This window comes from Brienomyrus brachyistius, chromosome 4, assembly GCF_023856365.1.
Source record: "Brienomyrus brachyistius isolate T26 chromosome 4, BBRACH_0.4, whole genome shotgun sequence".
Taxonomy (NCBI): domain Eukaryota; kingdom Metazoa; phylum Chordata; class Actinopteri; order Osteoglossiformes; family Mormyridae; genus Brienomyrus; species Brienomyrus brachyistius.
Genome location: NC_064536.1, coordinates 37,968,625 through 37,989,233, shown reverse-complemented (window position 1 = coordinate 37,989,233; position 20,609 = coordinate 37,968,625). Strand labels below are relative to the sequence as shown.

General features: G+C 43.0%; 1 protein-coding gene across 2 annotated transcripts in view; it reads left to right on the top strand.

The window, feature by feature from the left end:
* The window catches only part of LOC125740872 (uncharacterized), a 141,385-nt gene extending 126,734 nt beyond the window's left edge, over window positions 1-14,651 (top strand). The window contains exons 3-5 of one of the 2 annotated variants that reach the window (XM_049012674.1): window positions 13,605-13,778; window positions 14,292-14,353; window positions 14,522-14,651. In XM_049012674.1, the coding sequence (XP_048868631.1) occupies window positions 13,605-13,778; window positions 14,292-14,353; window positions 14,522-14,569 (284 nt within the window). In that variant the 3' untranslated portion in view covers window positions 14,570-14,651. The remainder of the gene's footprint in view (window positions 1-13,604; window positions 13,779-14,291; window positions 14,354-14,521) is intronic. The other variant, XM_049012675.1, reaches the window with a different exon arrangement.
* The last annotated feature ends 5,958 nt before the right edge of the window (window positions 14,652-20,609 follow it).

Sequence of the window (20,609 nt, the reverse complement as noted above, 5' to 3'; positions counted from 1 at the left end):
GAGGGCTGGACGGAGGGACATGACAGCAATTTGGCGTCTCATTCTTGGTGTTAAGAGCAACCTTTCTCAAGAGGAACAACAAGGGATGCACCTAAAGTTAAACGGCATTATTTTTATGAGAAACTGAGAAATATTCATCTTTGTGGGGACACTCCATTCATTTCTATGGGCATAACCCTAATCCTAACTATGACAACCTGAACTCTTATCCAGCTCAAGGCTTAACCATAAATAACTGGAAAGAAATATATAAAACTTTTGGCCATTTTACTCTTTTTGATTGATCACAGATTTTTATAAAATTGAGGTTACCCTTGTGGAAAAAAGTAACAATCTCCACATGGCAGAGAAATCTGGGGCCTGGATCACTAAGCAGGATTTCTTTTTTAGCCAGATAACTTGTAGAATTTAAGGTGCTCCAGCTTAAATCGACATTACCTTCGTTCACTTTCATTTAGCCCAGACTACCTTAAATCCGACAGGCTAAGCAAGAAATGAAGCTTCATGATACAGGCCCCTGGTCCCCACAATGTAATACTTACAAAAGCAGGCACATTTCTGACAAAACCCACCTTCACTTTATGATGTCCAGGGTAACGTTCCATCTTGTTGACATATCCTGTGTGAGAGTCTCGGTCTTCTGTCCATGTACAATTTGCTGTTGATTTGGCTGCGTTTACAGTAAAATGTCCAGCTACCTTTCTGCATTTTGCTACTGCAGTGTCAAAAAAAATGTTCTGCAAAGACACTGTGATGGAGGATTAGAGGCTGTGTGCAGTGCTAGGCAAGTACTCAAATGGCAGTTGTTTGGCCACTGCTATCATGTTCCGAGCACTGTCAGTGATGAGTGTGCTGACTATATGTTCGATATTCCACTGTTTCGCTACTGGCATAAACTGGCCAGCGTACGCTTCAGCGAAATGCTTTCCTCTGAATGCAGCCAATGCACACGACCGAAGCTCCCACTGCTGGCTAAAATAATGCGCAGTTACTCCAAGATAACTGTGATTGCTCAGTGAAGTCCAATAACCCCCAGTTAGCATAATTATCCTAGTCTACCCCAACTGTTTTGCTCTTTGATTATCAAGCATCTTCAATACGATCGTAGCTCTGGATGGCAATTCATACAGTGTCACCAGAAAGTATTCACACCCCTTCACTTTTTCCACATTTTGTTATGTTACAGACTTATTCTGAAATAGATTTGAGTATAGTTGTTCCTCAAAGATCTACACACGGTACCCCATAATGTCAAGGCAAAAACAACTTTTTAGAAAGATGTGCAATTATTTTATTGCCAAAAGCTCGCTAATCCAGTGTTTCATAAGAATTCATACCGATGGCTTAATATTTTATTGAAGCACCTCTGGCTGCAATCACAGCCTCAGGTCTTCTTGGGTTTTCTTCTACAAGTTTGGCACACCTGTTTTTGGGATTTTCTCCCATTTTCCCCTGCAGATCCTCTCAAGCCCAGTCAGGTTGGATGGCCAGCGCCGGTAGACAGCCGTCTTTAGGTCTTTCCATAGATGTTTGATTGGATTCAAGTCCGGGCTCTGGCCATCCAAGGACATTCACAGACTGCTCCTGAAGCCTCTCCTGTATTATCTTGGCTTTGTGCTTCGGGTCATTGTCATGTTGGAAGATAAATCATTGTCCTAATCTGAGTTCCAGAGCACTATGGAGCGGGATTTCTTGAAGAATCTCTCTGTATTTGGTTGCTGTCATCTTACCCTCTATACGGAATATATAGACAAGTGTGTGCTATTCCAGATCATGTTCAATCAATTGAATTTACCATAGGTGAGCTCCAATCAAGTTGTAGAAGCATCGCAAGGATGATCAGTGGAAATCGGATGCACCGGAGCTCAATTTTGAGTATCATAGCAAAGGGTGTGAATACTTATGTACCTATCATGTTTAAATGTTTACATTTTTTAATTTAATAAATTTAATAAAATGTCTGAAAACATGTTTTCACTTTGCAATTATGGACCATTTTGCGTAATTTTGCAAAAGAAACCTATACTCAAATCTACTTTTGAATATGTCTGTAACGTAACAAAATGTGGAAGAAGTGAAGGGGTGTGAATACTTTCTGGTGGCACTGTAAGTGCTGTCATTGGACAATATGTTAATCATTAATCAATGGAACACCCAAACATTAATAGTGATTCAATGTCATATGATCAATATCTGTATACATATCTCAAGTAGAGTCTAGAAGCCGAGACAGATTCAGGTAAACTGAGCTAGATGGGTGGATTTTACCTTGCTACCAAGGTAAACCAATAGAGCAGGAGAATTGTGTTTGTTATACGTTTGAGCTCGGTTTGTTGGTGTTTCGTGACCAATCAGGATTTAGAAGTCTTTATTGGGAATTAGGTGTTATGGTTTATCAACTGGTTGCTCTGTGTGCTCCGAGTGACTTGGTACCAAGTGCCAGAGTGTGATGGGAGCGCTTTGCTGAATTGCTAAAATAAAAGAGATTTCCTTTACCTCATCAAACTGAGAGGTCCGACTTTTATTCTAAGTGTTATATTTGAAATTTTTCTACCACAGTGTCTTACTGGGAGGCCCCTCAGACATCGTCATCACCGTCAACAGGGCCTCCTCCTCCTGGCAAAGGGCTTCTCCATCTGCCCCCGTCACTGTATCCTCCCGCTCCAAAGTGGGCGGCTGGATGACCTCGCCCCTCTCATGCATAACAGGCAAACTGGCCAACAGGGCATCCACATAGGAGGGCTTCCACCGTGGGCAGCAGTGGGCTAGATGGTCCGAACATCTGGCACTGCCAGCAGAAGGGAGACTGTCCTTAATAAAAAAAGGTACCCCCTATTCCCATTGAGATTAAAATAGGCCAGGGGGTGGATAAACACACTTGCCCCACTAGGGTCTGGGCGGAGACGGACCTGGAACTGGTGTCTACCAGTCCAAACCCCCAAGTCATCCCTGACCTCCCAGGAAGCAGGTCCATAAAACATCCCAGGAAGACCTGGATGGCATCTGCAGTCACACAGGGGTTAAAAACATATACAGTTATCACCCTCTTGTCCCTGCACCGCAGGGGTTCACACCCATAGCACTTCAGCAGAGGGTGTCCATCCTTCTGGCACTGCTCCTGGACTCCGGTGTAAGCATCATCTGTAGCTTGGGTAACTTCAAAGAACTTTAGGGGACCATTCCTCTGCATGCAGAGAAGGTCCCCTGTCTTCAGGGCCAGAGGGCCCCGAACGCGTCCTCCTGGGTGAAGATAAGGCAGTGAGGTTCATGCTTCAGCAGCCTGCAGTGGCTCGGTGGGTTTGGACGCTGCACCTGTCATTGGAAAGTCCCTCGGCACAGTGATGTCACCATGGGCCCCTGAGCAGGGCCCTTAACACTAACTGCAAATACATTTTGCTTTGGATTAATGCATTTGCTAAATAAACAAAGTAAATGACTTTGCGTCTCCTGAATGTGAAACAGGAGCTCAAAGCGCATGACTACTGGGGAGAGCTGAGTTTGCACACTGACGTTGGAAATGCTGTTAAAACGTTGCTGGAATGCCCAGCATCTTTCTGCACCAGTTTTGCTAATGTGTGATGTTTCTGCGTTCCTCCTTGTATGCTGTTACTCACGGCATCACGATGTGTGAAAACCACGTGGGCGCAAAAAGCTTAAGCTAGAAGCCTAGTATATAGTACATGATACAGCCTCCCTGATTGTGTTTTGCTTTGATGCTTATTTGTTAAAGCTGTGTAAGCAGCAGCTTCTCGAGCCAGACACAGGGGCAACACTGACCTCAGTGGTGCATCTGAAATGCAGCTTCTCCCAGAATGCCAAGCAGTGGGGGAATCTGGGCCTAGAACCTTAGAAAGGAGCCTGACTTCCTGTGCACTGGTACAAACAGCCTGTAGATGCTGCACCCTCCTTGTTGGAGGGGGGGGGGGGTCATTGTCGTGGGGGGGAGTATTTTTACCTTTAGACTGCTGCTGTTTGACTTTTCTGAAGAATGTAGCAGAAGTGGCTCTGAAAACAATTAACAAACTTCTGTGGTCCTCAAGAGGCAGATTCAACACACTGATGGAACAACAGAGAGAAAGAGACATAGACAGAGAGAGACAGAGAGAGACAGAGGGAGACATCAGCCCCAAGCAAACTGAACCACGCCTGGGGTCCCATAGAGGGAACTGAGGCCGGTCCCTCAGCATCCAGCCGGTCAGCAGCACAGGGAGGCAGTTTTGTGTCTCCAGAGAAGCACAGCGGGATGAACACGCATGTCTCTGTATATGAAAGAGTGTTCATGGCACATTCAGCCTGCTCGCTTCACTTTGTTACTCTAAACATTCAGTTTCATTACTCTTCTCAGTGCTGTACCTCCTTATAAACTACATTACACACTACATTTACATATATAATTCTGCATATGTTAATGTTCCCCGACACATTAGCTACAGACTGTTTAGCGGAATCATTCCAGAGAAATCAATGTCTGTACCCTGAATTTACAATAAAGAAGAGCAAAATGTCTATGGTCTAGAAAGATTCAGACTTGATCTTTCACAGTTTTAAAGTTTTGGATCAATAAGAGTGACTAATGTTTATGTCAATGTACAATGGAGCTCCATTTCAGTGTATGTGTAGTTTAAAGACTTTTAAATTAGATTCAGTAGTAGCATAACAATTACTAATTAAACCGGAAAACCTCTAGATGCAGAATAATAATGTTTTGGTCACAGTCATAATTAGTATCACCTCCCATTCTGAGCTTCCTGGGACAGACTCACCATGACTGAGCACCTTTTCTCTCCCTCTTTAAACATTCCAGAAATTAGGTAAAGTCCTGCTCAGAGAGCTTTACTGCTGTCCTGCTGACAGAAATCAGCTCTTCTCTGGGATTCATGTGAAGATCCTGTGTGTTTTACTACAGCTACAGAGGAGAGAGCAGACATTTTAGTGTAGCTTTGACCCAGTGGCCTGTGGCCCCATCGTCACCATGGAAACAAGACCCACAACCGCACCTTGCAGACGTTCAGAGTGAAGCTGTTGAAACCCACCAGCTTGTGACAGACTTTCCATCAGCCGTTATTAACCTCAGTCACAGAGAGACCTGACAGTGCACTAGAGACACAGGCCACAGTTTGCTCCTAAATCAGTAAGCAGATGATTTAAAAGGCCCTGGTAAGTTTCTAAGCAGCTCCAGAGGGCCAGAGGTGGAGTTTCCTTATTTAGAGAAGCCCGTGATTGATTTAGAGAAGCTGGTGATTATCAGAGATTTTACATCAGAGGCTGTAGCAGGTGTGGATCTTACCCAAACGTGCAGATGAGCCCCACACTATGCTGTCTGTAGAATGAAGTAAGTAAGTAAATAAGTAGAGCTTTATTGTCATCCCAACAATACACAATAAGTATACAGTGAGACGAAATATCATTCTCCGTAACCATAAGTGCAACATAAAACACAACAACACAGAAGACAGATCACAATGGCAGTGGGGGGGGGGGGGGGGGGGTAATAACTTACACTTCACCTATATACATATATAACCTGTTGCTCTGACGCCAAGCACTTTTTCAAGCCTTTGTGTATTCTTTAAGCCTGCATAGGATGTTACTTTCTTTGAACCACATCTGCACCTTTGATGCTGAATTCTTGGAGTTGCTGTTGCCATGTCAGATGAGGTGCAGATGAGTCCCACACTATGCTGTCTGTGGAATGAACAGAGCTGTAATCTGCATTATACTCTTTCATCTCATTTAAACAGACCGGAACTTTCTCAGGCACAAACCTCCCTGTATCCACAGCCCCCTGGACCAGCCCACCCCCCAGAACCCCACAAACACGGGTACGAGAGAGTGCACTGGACCCACAGAGATTGTGTTCAGTGAGCTTAAGTTAGCAGCTCTTGTGTTTTGCTAAACTATCAGTGCTGTGCTGTTTTCACTCACTTCCTCTGTGGTCCTGCTGGTTATTTCTGTATTTAGTGTGAATCTCTGCGGTGAACAGAGTCCAGCATTAAAGGACCAGCAGGTAATTTGGTACAAACTGCTCCTGCTATAATATCCGGGTTATAACAGAGCAGAGCTGTGAGTGTGAGATGTTGTTAACTTCACACTTTTGGCTAACAGGCTTCAGTATCTATATTTCCTTTTGTGATCTGACTCTCAACGTAGTACTTAACAAATTCAGCCTTGTATTGGAATGAAGATAGCTTCCTAAAACTTAAATCTGCTTTAAAATGTTTTTCGGTCTCGCATTCCTTTGTAAGTATGAACGATTTAACATTTCATGGTGTTTTTGATATTTTAATGTTTATAGTGTTTAGTATTTCCAGATATGTCTCTGATCGATGTTTATGTTCAAATTAAATATATCAAACATAACTACAATATTATTACAAAAAATACAATCAAAATTAAACTGAAAATGCTGATAATAATGTCAGTATTATTGGTCGTTAATGATGTAACCTGAAGAAATGACGCCATAGAGCCGAGGCTGTGATACTGAGAATAACGCGACTGTTTGAATACAGAGATGCTGACTATTATCTTAATTTCTATAAAACGCAACAACACAAGTTAATGTTTTGAAGGAAGTGTCTTACTTACTGTTGTTTTATGTGGTACAAAGCCTTTCACACAATCTAGAACACTTGTAAGAATTTATAAACAGATGTGATGTGAGACAGAAATAATCTTAGAGTATATCGTCCATTTACAAACAGCTTCTTACTAAACATGTGAACCATTTGCTTTGTAATGACAAACAGTTCAAACTGGTTTTCTTGATTTTAGCGGTTGCAGATTCAGGGTAAGAATGTCCCAGGTGATGCAGGGCACTATTTTAAATATCTTAATGCAGAAGCCTGTTTATTATTACCTCAACACTTTATAGCTTAATTCAGCTTTTATTAATATCGTATTTACTCTGTTTTCTGTGTCTCCAGGTTGCAGTGCTGCTCTAGTGACCCAGGCTGAGAAGCCGGTGGTGATAGAGGTCCAGCCTGGAGGAGCAGCCACTCTGCCTTGTGGGATCCCTGTAAATATGGAGGTTTACTGGTTTTCCCTGCAGTCAGACCACATACCAGCCAGAGTTATGGACCTGAAATACAGAGCTGGATATGATATGAATCTTGTTAACATCAGAGATGAATACAGAGGGAGGCTGTTTCCTGTTTCTTACTCTAACACACACAGTCTGCAGCTGAAGAACATCACTGAGGCAGATCTGCTGATCTACTGCTGCATCCAAAGCAGTGATCTAAAGTTTGGCAGCTGTACAAAGCTGAAATTCACAGGTAATTTAATTAAATTTATTTCAATTCAACGGCAAATTATGGTAAATGTGCAACTATGGGGCACCAAGTGTCAAGCCCTCATTTTCGTGTAAAATACATTCTCAGCCACAAAAAGCATCATTTAATGAGGAAATCAAGTAATTCCTTCCAGCATTCTGTCCACAAGAGCAAAAAGACTTCCCTTTCTTTCATGCACAGAAATCAAAAAGGAATGTTTCATTTTGTTCGCAGAATTGATATCAGCACTTTGCATTTCGTCAACAGAAGAAAGACATTTTGTGGTCGAAATGCATTTCGTGAATGATGCACAGTCATTTTGTGGATGAAATTGATTTTGTGGAATTGGAAAATGGATTTTGTCTTTTGCTGATTCACGAAAGGCGCCACAAAATGCATTTCGTCTTTTGCCAAGTCCCAAAATGCTTATCGTCTTTGGCTGAGTAAGGAGAGGAGCACCCATGGGGGAGGGGGATAGTACCTTGCTGTGCCCAGAAAGTATAGCACTGGCTTTAATTTTGTAGGCACGTTTAATTACGTTTAACTTGTATTTAAATGTAATAAATATACAAATAACTCCTGGGCTAATGCTTTTACTGTTGTATGTACTCATTAGTGTCACAATTTTTTTCATTACATTTTTGTATTTTTAAGCCAAGCCAATGAAAGATCTCAGCGCTGATTCGCTCCATTTGTACGCTATGTTCCCATGCCATTTTCCCCAGAATAATACTGTGCCTGATAGTTCAGATCAGACACACTGGGTTGCCTGCATGTAATATGCAACAATAAAATGGCGAATATGAATGGATTAACACAAGGAGTCACAGACTGTCTGCCGATCCTTGTCGAATCGCTGATGTAGCTACAGTTTCTCAACCCGGTCCACACAGTATTCAGGGGAACAGCCAGGACAGGACAATGACTAGTCAACTGCCTATTGTAAAAAAAGGTTCTTGTTATGCTACTAATTAGTCAGTGATTACTGTTTTTGACATAAAATCAGGGTTGTAAACTTTGGTCAGATGGGCGGTCAAGCTATCCGAGCTTTAAATATGTGGTGTATGCATAGACATTACATTACGGTATCAGCTAGCGTTTAGGAAAGTAAACGAGATAAACAAGTCTTATACTTTCTGACAGGCAAGATCCTAAGCTATTTTCAGACAAAATTTGATTAACATCTACTGTACCGTTTTCAAGAAAATGCACTTTGAAATCCATTCTATATTTCCCTATACGTATAACCCATGCTTGACAGGCTATTTCTCAGAATTTTCCCATAAGGTAAAGTAACTATTGCGTAACATTTTTTGTATGTTTGAATATGTCAAAGATTTTGGATTCCCCCTCCCCCCCCCCCCGATAGAAACTTAAATTCAACTCCATGTTCAATTACATTAGCCGACATCAAATTTGGTGAATAATATCAAATGTCATTTTTCAAATATCCTTCATAAGCAAACATTTTTCTCCAGCACGTCTGGTTTTTCTGTTTCATATATAATGCATTGTGTACCTAATATTGTCATTCTGATACCAGTCATATAAAATCACCAGTAACCTGTCAAAGATTAATTTTTTGTACAAACTAGTCAGCAGGGTTTACAGGCAGCTTGCAGTTATGTAAAGTTACAGGTAAGCTGCTGCAGGTCCACTAACGCCAACCTTAAACTTCGTAAGGAAGTTTATAAGGAAAGTGAAGCTTTTCAGTACCTAGTCAGTGAATTTCCAGAAATCAGTAATGCTAAATTAAAAGGTGGAATCTTTGTTGGACCACAGATAAGAAGGTTGCTGAAGGACAGTGTATTTGCAGCCAAAATGGTGACAGTGGAGAGGCAAGTCTGGGAAGAATTCCGTAAAGTCATTGATGGATTTCTCGGAAACAAGAACTTATTTGACTATGAGGTTCACGTCAAGGATATGATATGTCGTTTTCAAGATCTTGGATGTAGAATTAGCGTCCAGATGCATTTCCTAGTCTCGCATCTTGATTACTTTCCTGAAAATTTGGGTGAGTATAGTGAGGAGCAAGTTGAGAGATTTCACCAAGATAGTAGTGAAATTAAGCAATGATACCAAAGATGTTGGAGTGTAAATATGATGGCTGATTATTGTTGGAGTTTGTGCAGTACAGACAAAATCCTGATGCTTCATACAAAAGAAAATCATTCCGGAAACAGTTTCGCAGTGCTGAGTGACCAGCAAAGACATGATAAACAGTTTATTTAATGTAATGCAATATTTTATGTTGAACTATAATTATAAATTGTGACAAAACCAGACGTGTGACAGGAAATTGGAAGCCATATTCTGAAACGACAATGACGCACTTGTTTTTGTTAAATCACCTATTTTCACCAATTTTAAATGTCGGCTGGTGTTTTTAAAATGAGCGTATGAGCTCGACATTCATTTTAGCATACTCGGTGTCTAAGATGTTGGAAAACGTCTGTCTGCATGGTGGGACTACCCCTCCTCTAACAGGTATTTTACCAAAGAGATCTCTGAAGGAATCTGACTCAACTATCTATAACGACAGCATGTTCACAACAACATACATGGCTAACTGATCTGATTAGTTCAGTCTGTGTCACACGTTTTCAGGGAGCGGAAAAATCAAGCTTAGACTGCTTGGATGGCGTGTCTCCGTCTCCTTCTTTGAGAGTGGAGCTCATGTTAGCTGGACCTGGGTTTGTGCTACTATCAACACTGGCATTCTTGGTCAGTAGTTTTGTAGAAGCGTGTGATGATGAGACGTGCTTCATGAGATGAGAATTACTTACCATTGATCCATTGCCAGTGACGTATCTGCGATTGAGACAGGTTGTGACCCTACCTTGTCCAGGGTGTATGAAATTACACTGAAGGGCTGGCCAAAGAAGAGTAACCCATCACTGCTAAGTTGTTCCGGTTGGCGTGAACAGCTACCAGACAGTACATTAACATGCACAGCTAAGCTGAGCTACAGTTATAGCCTGACTATGCCATTCAATCGGGCTACTGTCCTTCTCCAAGTATACATGCATGGGAGGGGAATAGATTTATTGACTGAAGTATGTTTGACTTTGCTACAATAGGTGGCAATATGCTTCCATTCAGCTTGGCTTTTTCCAGTTTACTTATTACGTCACAGATGTCGTGAACCGGACCAGGGAAGCAGGAGCAGGAAGACGGAGAGTCGGGGAACGTTTATTAAGAAAAATCTGGGCAGGACAGGATGTGTGGAAAAATGAAGTGACACAAGCTTAAATTGCGATCGGCGGCCTGTACTACGAAGCGGGGTTTCTGGCTTATCTGGGTAACTTGTCGGATTGGCCTGTACTACAAAGCGGGGTTACTGGCTTATCGGGGTAACTTGTCGGATTGGCCTGTACTACGAAGCGGGGTTTCTGGCTTATCTGGGTAACTTGTCAGATTGGCCTGTACTACGAAGCGGGGTTACTGGCTTATCTGGGTAACTTGTCGGATTGGCCTGTACTACGAAGCGGGGTTACTGGCTTATCTGGGTAACTTGTCGGATTGGCCTGTACTACGAAGCGGGGTTAATGGCTTATCGGGGTAACTTGTCGGATTGGCCTGTACTACGAAGCGGGGTTTCTGGCTTATCGGGGTAACTTGTCGGATTGGCCTGTACTACAAAGCGGGGTTACTGGCTTATCGGGGTAACTTGTCGGATTGGCCTGTACTACGAAGCGGGGTTTCTGGCTTATCTGGGTAACTTGTCAGATTGGCCTGTACTACGAAGCGGGGTTACTGGCTTATCTGGGTAACTTGTCGGATTGGCCTGTACTACGAAGCGGGGTTACTGGCTTATCTGGGTAACTTGTCGGATTGGCCTGTACTACGAAGCGGGGTTAATGGCTTATCGGGGTAACTTGTCGGATTGGCCTGTACTACGAAGCGGAGTTATTGCAACTGAATCATATTACACTTAATAGAAGCTAGGTGAGCCATTGTTTAACAAACAAATGATTTACAACAGGACAAAACAGAAGCATATGTGTAGTGAAAAAACGACTAGGAACCGGTCACCACGATTAAGTTAGCCTCATATTCCATATTCAGTTTTCTAGTTTAAATAACTTTTAACGAAAGTAAGGTGGGGCATTTTTTTAAATACAGAATTGTGATGTCCAGTACACAGACATTGATGCACACTGATTAGTTTTGCGCCTCAAACCATTTCGTGATTTGTGCCAAATTGTGTTATTAGCTAATATTACAGGTTCTTTCAGCTGTGATGACATGGTGGTTTAGCATTTTGGGCTCATGGCCACTGTTGTACACCCCTTTCTTTCCCAGATTGCTTTATGTACGATTTTTATTACATTTTTGATTGTTTGAATGTATCCGTATAATGTGCAATGGGACAATACATGAATGGGTTAAAACTAGACAAGACAGGCACATCTAGTGAAGTGTGCTCTGATCAGTGGACAACAGGGAACAATGCACACCTCTTGGATTTTCAGAATAACTTTTCCTCTAACAGTTATTAATTAATACAATGTATGCAGATTATATGCCATTGCTCCATTTCATGCATATTGACAGAGAGAGCTCCTCACGATTCGCTTGCTAAAGTCGTATGGATCATCCAGGAATGCCGGCATTTTCTTCTGAGAAATTGTAGTGGGAGGGGCGGTGCTCATATAGGGCTGGCTATGCGGAAACGTTGACTTAACCAAGAACAAAAACTGCTCGGAGCGTAAATTGCTATAGCAACATGTCTCGACTAAAACCTACCCACCTTTCGTAGTACGAGTTAATCGCGAAGTTACACCACACGTCATCAAGTTACTTGCAAAGTTACCCCGATAAGCCAGTTACCCCGCTTTGTAGTACAGGCCAATCCGACAAGTTACCCTGATAAGCCAGTAAGCCCGCTTCGTAGTACAGGCCAATCCGCCAAGTTACCCCGATAAGCCAGTAAGCCCGCTTCGTAGTACAGGCCACAGGTTTGTTCTATGTAAACAATGATCAGCTCACACACTTAATCAGTGTCCGTGCATGGAAATCCATTCAGTCATGGCCTCACCATTCAAGGATGAGCGAACAATTGGAATCGGTGCACAAATAATAAGAATGGAATTTCAAATTGAGAGGGTTTTGTGCAATCGGAAAGATCCTTTATTGTTGCTGGATGATATTGTTTTCGAAAGATACCTCTTCAGCCGAGATGGAATATTACATCTTAAAGATTTTTTGGCTCCGTACAGTATAGTAGAAGTCCAACTAGGCCAAGTCAGGCTCTCACAGCCACACAGACAATGTGCATTTCATTGAGATATTTTGTGAGCAGCACTTTTTTGTTTACTGTATGTCCATCCATCCATCCATTTTCCAAACCGCTTATCCTACTGGGTCGCGGGGGGTCCGGAGCTTATCCCGGAAGCTATGGGCACGAGGCAGGGAACAACCCAAGATCGGGGGCCAACCCATCGCAGGGCACACTCACACACCAGTCACTCACACATGCACACCTATGGGCAATTTAGCAACTCCAATTAGCCTCAGCATGTCTTTGGACTGTGGGGGGAAAACTGGATGATAATAATAATAATAATAATGGATCCAGCTAGACTAATCTACTACACAGCTGCCTTTGAAAAACCAACTTATCCCGGATTAGTTTCACCAGCATTAACTCATCCAAGATGAGGCATCTGATCTCGGATGATTTATGTGACGTACGGAAAATACCCCCCAGGTCTGTTTCCTGGTTTATCATGTTTTGTTTTGTCCCCTGATTTTTGGTCACCAGTTTTCTGTATTTGCCTTTCCTGTGCACCGACCATTTTGCCTGTGCTCCTGACTACCAGAAAGCTGAACCCGTCGTGTTGACATACCGAGTCTGTATCGTGTATGGTGTCAAGAGTGAGTGCTGTTTTCATTGTTCGATTTATTTGTATATTTGGATAGAGAAATAGTGAGAGTCATTGTCTTTTGTTTCAGTTTTCTTTTATAGGTGAGTTAGTTTGGGATTTTGTGTGGTAGATTGTTTTGTTTGTTGTGTTGTCTTGGGTCACCCTTGAATTCTGTACCTACACTGGTGAGCAATCTTGTGAATACACACTCTGTTTATACAGTACGACCTGTTTTGTGCACCATGTTTGTTCTGCCCCCCCCACATCACACATCCACCCACACATCTATTCTGTTACTCCCCAACTCCATAGACTGCGCCTCGTAACAATGAATTTGTACATTTATTAATTATGTAGTAGTTTCAAAAGGAAGGTTTTGACGTGAACTACAAGCTATTCATAACAGAGATCACATGTTATCAACCTTAAAGTGATGATGTTTATACTGTGATGTTTACAGACCCTCCTGGAGGCCAGTCCACTCCCCACCCTCTCCAGTGCCCGACCCCTCAGCCCGAGACCCTGAACCCTGGGCCCTATAACCTTGACCTCCTGCCTTGGATTCTCCTGCCTTGTGTCGCCCTTCTCACTGCTACCATCTCATCACTCTGCTGCTATTTGTGTCATAACCAAGGTCAGACATGTGTGATGTCACTGTGTTTTGTGTTCCCTGTCTGTTTGGTCCTTTTGTGTCTCATTCAGCCCAAGACTGGGCCGTAGCAGATGTGCAGTCTGTCAGGTACAGACACTATACACTTCCTGTGGGCTGTGTGTTAATACACTGTGATACAGTGTAACTCTGACTTTCTTCCTTAGCTAAAGGCCAGTGGGGCTCAGTGGGTCACATCTGCAGGACTGCTGAGCAGTTAAAGTGCCAAAGTTACACACAGTATCAGCTGCCTTAGTGTCACTCTTTATATAAAATATTAGTACCTTAAATATTCAGGCATACATCAGCTGTGGCTGGAAATCTTTATGTCTGACCATATTGTATTTCCTGTTTTAATACCTCAAACCTGCAGCCAGTCTCATCCTAACACAAGCGTGTCCAGCATGCAAGGTGCAGTGAGACAGTGTGAGAGCAGCAGCCCTTATCAGCAGGGCTGGTACAGCACTCTGTGAATGACGTCACTCTTAACTGTTTCAGTGCCGCTGAGGAAGAGCTCTGACTCACAGCAGAGGGGAAGCAGGACCAGCCGACACGATCAGGTACTGTCACTGACAGGGCTTTCTGTGGCCTTCAGACCACAGCGGGAAAGTGTCTCTGCTTAATCAGATATGTTTATACAGCAAAATAAACCCTGATGAATGTGCGTAGACTGAAGTACTTTTAACTAATTATGAACTTAAACCTGTTTTTCTTTTTCTTTTTTACAGAACAAAACTGAGCTCAACTATGTTCTTGTAAAGACAGAATCACCGTAAAGAAAAACAATTTCAACAAGGGAGATTTTTTTTTTTAAATCAGACACCAGGCATATTTGTAAAATAAAGGAAATCTAATAAGAATATGTGCATTAACTGCTTGATTCTGGGGCTTTTCTAAGATTCAGTGCTGATCACAGGAATATTACTGTCACATAATTATATATAAATGGTCATTTTCATGGACCCTGTATTGTGCTGAACTGGTTCATGTCCCCAAACCCTCAGCCTTTTTCTGGACCTTTACTGGATCCATCTATTATCCTCCATTCATCCGGGTCGCAGGGACAGCAGTCTAAGCAGGGATGCCCAGACCTCCCTCTCCCCAGCCACCTCCTCCAGCTCCTCTGGGGGAATAGCAAGGTGTTCTTAGGCCAGCAGTGTGTTCTGGGTCTACCCCGGGGGTCTCCTCCCAGTTGGACATGCCCAAATCACCCCCCCAAGGAGGCATGCAGAAGGCATCCGGGCATCTGTCTAGATCTCCCTCAGCTGCAGAGGAGCATTAGCTCTACTCAGTGCTCCTCCCAAATGTCTGAGCTCCTCACCCTGTCTCTAAGACTGACCCCAGTCACCCTGCATAGGAAACTCATTTCTGCTGCTTGTATCCATGATCCCAATCCACCCTTTTCCAGTTGAGCACTGTGACTTCCGACTTAAGGCGTCTTCCCACTGAAGTTCAAGGGCCGGCTGCACAAAACACCTTAAGTTTTGCTTAAAATATTCACTTAAGTATTTAAGTTTATCTTGGTCTTACACTTTAATCCCTTAAGGTTCCTTTAACGGTGGCACAAAAGACCTTAACAACCAAAGTAAGGGAAATAACTTCTGGCTGATTCTTAACCAAACATGACTGAGTATATGGCAATAAATTAAGAAAATGAATGCATCCTGGGAAGAGTTATGCAACCAAGAACATCCAGTGGATACAATTAATGATGAGAAATTGATTATTTTGATAATTGATAAATTAATTTTGATAATTGATAAATTTATTATTTTATTTATACTGCGGGCAACATGTTTATATTCCATTATTAAATCTGGCCGCAAAATACAAACAAAATAAACCTCAGCAGCGACCTCATGTATAAACGGTGCGTACGCACAAAAATGTTACGTACGTCCATTTCCACGCTCACGTCGAGATACATAAAAACGAAACTTAGCGTACCGCTACGCACATTCTCACGGCAGCTGCAGACATGGCATATGCAAGTTTCTGCTCGGTTTAGTAAACGGACGGGGGGTCAGCACAACAAAGGGCAGACGGTGAGGAATTGCGCCATACCTGTTCCTTCCCACTCTTGGGTTCACACTGTGGTTGAACAGGCAAAGATTAAAGCGCAATTTGCAGCGATGTTCAATGTAATGGAATCGGAGCCATCAACTGCACGCACATTGCTATAAAGGCACCTTCCGAGAATGAATTTGCTTATGTAAATAGAAAGGACTTTCACTCTATTAATGTACAAATTATGTGCAATTCAAACATGCGTCTCATTAATGTTGGGGCTAGATGGCCTGGCTCAACCCATGATTCGTTCATTCTCAGGAACAGAAATGTTGGACACAAACTTGAAAATGGGGTGGTACGTGATGGCAGGCTGATTGGTAAGAAGATTTTCCCCATTTTATAATTTGGCCCAATATTGTAAGCTTTGCTTGATTTAACCATTTGACAGTTCCTTAGGGGACAGTGGGTGCCCACTGAAGTCGTGGCTTCTCACGCTGCTCGCAAACCCCAGAATGAACAGGAGCAGCATTATAATGATGCCCCCCTTTGTCAGGCTCGGGCGGTGGCAGAGCTCTCTGTAGGGCAGCTTAAAGGCCGCTGGCGCTGCCTGGACAAGACCAGTGGGGTGCCGCTATACAGTCCGCAGAAAGTGTCGCATTGTACACGCATGTAGCGTGTTGTCAGGTTAGCGGGTGGACGGGCAGGCAGGAAGCGGGGAAAGACGAGGCAGGTGGGCAGGATCGGGGTTTATTAAGGGAACGGGGAGACAGGGCTGACGGCGAGAAACTAACATTAATGACAAGTCTGGGGAAGACGGACTCAGACGTGGACTAAATACACAAGACAAGCCAAAAATAACAGGAAATGCAGGCATGATCAGGGAAGCACACGTGGATGATCAGGGGGCGTGGCACACACGAGGATCGGACGAGCTGGGCGTGACAAATGTTGCATAATCTGGCACAAAATCTTGGCTTGCTAGTATCTGAAGAGTTCAGGCAAGATGAACCTGAGCCAACAAATGTTCCACCAAATAGAACAGCGTTACAACTTACTTTGAATGTAATAGTAAGAATATAAAACAGGTAACCAAACATAGCATGTCTTTTTCAACCAATTCTTTTAATGTGTTGTTACTATCACACAGCGTATCATTTAGATGTTTTAATTCATTGGCAACATAGATCACAGATACCAAAAAAGACCAAAAAATAATAAAGGATGGGTAGGGTACTGGGGCGGCATGGTGGTGCAGTGGTTAGCACTGTTGCCTCACACCTCTGGGACCCGGGTTCGAGTCTCTGCCTGGGTCACATGTGTGTGGAGTTTGCATGTCCTCCCCATGTCATCGTGGGGCTTCCTCTGCATACTCCAGATTCCCCCCACAGTCCAAAAACATGCTGAGGCTGATTGGAGTTACTGAATTGCCCGTAGGAGTGCATGTGAGAGTGAATGGTGTCTGTGAGTGTGCCCTGTGATGGGCTGGCCCCCATCCTGGGTTGTTCCCTGTCTCATACCCATTGCTTCCAGGATAGGCTCCAGACCCCCTGCAACCTAGTAGGATAAGCGGTTTGGAAAATGAATGGATAGGATACTGTCTATACCGAAATTAAATGACAGGCGTGTTTATTCCTGAAATGCTGAGCACAGAACAGAAAGCAGCCAGAAGGAAAGATTCATAAACGGGAAGACTTAGTGTTGAATTTGAAGTTATTTTTGAATTTTTTGGATTTTTTTTAAGTTATTGATTAATTAAATTTGGCAAGATTGACTTTCCAGACTTAGCCAGATATTTAATAAAAACTTTTTCTTTTTTGCCACGATAGGCTTGTGTTGGTTACTGCACTGATTTGTTCAGCTCGTTCAGTGACCATGGTGCAGGCTGTGAGTAAACAATTCATGGTTCAGTTTTTTCACGGTCAAAGTCAGTGAACAAGATCATTGCTGTTAATGAGAGAGATACACTTTCGCCACCTACTGGTGTGATGATATACAGGCATCTGAAAAAATAAGTGTGGCTAATACAGCTTAGCATAAAATATAATGAAATGTAAAATAAGTATGGTATAATTATAAGTAATTAAGCAACATAACACTTTATTGAAAAACACTTTCCATACTCATGGGTGAAGTGACAAATCTGAAGGAATCTATTAGGTGACCATACTGAAAAATCCACAGCATGGAGAATCATGATGTCCATCCCCAATGAGCACTGACCCATGGACACAAGTTCTGCTCCTACTCCAGACCCCTAGGAGGCGCTATGCCACTTTATATTAAATACACTGAAAATGTGCATTAGCACTGTAGCCTGTTTGTTGTCTGGACCTGCATCTGCGTCACCCTCCGATTGTGAGTGTCACTTATGTAGGTTTGGGTTTGGCTTAACCTAAGCAGTGTCACTCTGTGATTGTAAACATTAGCAGGTGGGGCTGCATGGGTTCAAATCCTCCAGTGCATCATCTGCCTGATTACGATGGAGTTTGATTTTGAGGCCCAGATTCCACAGAAATGCAGATGCTCTCTCTCGCCGCCCCTGTAAGATGGAAAACTGTGGTCATACCCACCATCTGAAGGAGTGCAGCCAAGGGTGGATGACCACAGTGGTGACAACACAGCAGAACATCGGCTGCAAGGAGACCATCGATCGCCAGAGGCTGCAGGTGGAGCAGGCGAGTGACCCAGTACTGGCCCAAGTTACTAAAACTTTAGTAATAAAACAAAAATGACATGCTGAAAACCTTCTGTGGGGTCATTCTGTTGTGATCCGTGTTAGGCGAGCAGGCAGGGATGGGGGAATCAGAGTCAGGTAGATGGTGTTCCATCACACAGGGCTTTATTTAGGGGAAACACACCGGACATACGTCAATGACAGACCTGGGGAAACAGACTTGAACGCGGACTGAAATACACAAGACTAAATGGCAGGAAACGTAGAACAGCTGGCAAAACGGAAGGATTCCACACGGGGTTAACAAGGTCCAGGAGAGGGCTGGACGGAGGGACATGACAGCAATTTGGCGTCTCATTCTTGGTGTTAAGAGCAACCTTTCTCAAGAGGAACAACAAGGGATGCACCTAAAGTTAAACGGCATTTTTTAATGAGAAACTGAGAAATATTCATCATTGTGGGGACACTCCATTCATTTCTATGGGCATAACCCTAATCCTAACTATGACAACCTTAACTCTTACCCAGCTCAAGGCTTAACCATAAATAACTGGAAAGAAATATATAAAACTTTTGGCTATTTTACTCTTTTTGATTGATCACAGATTTTTATAAAATTGAGGTTACCCTTGTGGAAAAAAGTAACAGTCTCCACATGGCAGAGAAATCTGGGGCCTGGACCACTAAGCAGGATTTCTTCTTTAGCCAGATAACTTGTAGAATTTAAGGTGCCCCAGCTTAAATCGACATTACCTTCGTTCACTTTCATTTAGCCCAGACTACCTTAAATCCGACAGGCTAAGCAAGAAATGAAGCTTCATGATACAGGCCCCTGGTCCCCACAATGTAATACTTACAAAAGCAGGCACATTTCTGACAAAACCCACCTTCACTTTATGATGTCCAGGGTAACGTTCCATCTTGTTGACATATCCTGTGTGAGAGTCTCGGTCTTCTGTCCATGTACAATTTGCTGTTGATTTGGCTGCGTTTACAGTTAAATGTCCAGCTACCTTTCTGCATTTTGCTACTGCAGTGTCAAAAAAAATGTTCTGCAAAGACACTGTGATGGAGGATTAGAGGATGTGTGCAGTGCTAGGCAAGTACTCAAATGGCAGTTGTTTGGCCACTGCTATCATGTTCCGCGCACTATCAGTGATGAGTGTGCTGACTATATGTTCGATGTTCCACTGTTTCGCTACTGGCATAAACTGGCCAGCGTACGCTTCAGCGAAATGCTTTCCTCTGAATGCAGCCAATGCACACGACCGAAGCTCCCACTGCTGGCTAAAATGATGCGCAGTTACTCCAACATAACTGTGATTGCTCAGTGAAGTCCAATAACCCCCAGTTAGCATAATTATCCTAGTCTACCCCAACTCTTTTGCTCTTTGATTATCAAGCATCTTCAATACGATCGTAGCTCTGGATGGCAATTCATACAGTGTCACCAGAAAGTATTCACACCCCTTCACTTTTTCCACATTTTGTTATGTTACAGACTTATTCTGAAATAGATTTGAGTATAGTTGTTCCTCAAAGATCTACACACAGTACCCCATAATGTCAAGGCAAAAACAACTTTTTAGAAAGATGTGCAATTTTTTTATTGCCAAAATCTCGCTAATCCAGTGTTTCATAAGAATTCATACCGATGGCTTAATATTTTATTGAAGCCCCTCTTGCTGCAATCACAGCCTCAGGTCTTCTTGGGTTTTCTTCTACAAGTTTGGCACACCTGTTTTTGGGGATTTTCTCCCATTTTCCCCTGCAGATCCTCTCAAGCCCAGTCAGGTTGGATGGCCAGCGCCGGTAGATAGCCGTCTTTAGGTCTTTCCATAGATGTTTGATTGGATTCAAGTTCGGGCTCTGGCCATCCAAGGACATTCACAGACTGCTCCTGAAGCCTCTCCTGTATTATCTTGGCTTTGTGCTTCGGGTCATTGTCATGTTGGAAGATAAATCATCGTCCTAATCTGAGTTCCAGAGCACTATGCAGTGGGATTTCTTGAAGAATCGCTCTATATTTGGTTGCTGTCATCTTACCCTATATACAGAATATATAGACAAGTGTGTGCTATTCCAGATCATGTTCAATCAGCTGAATTTACCATAGGTGAGCTCCCATCAAA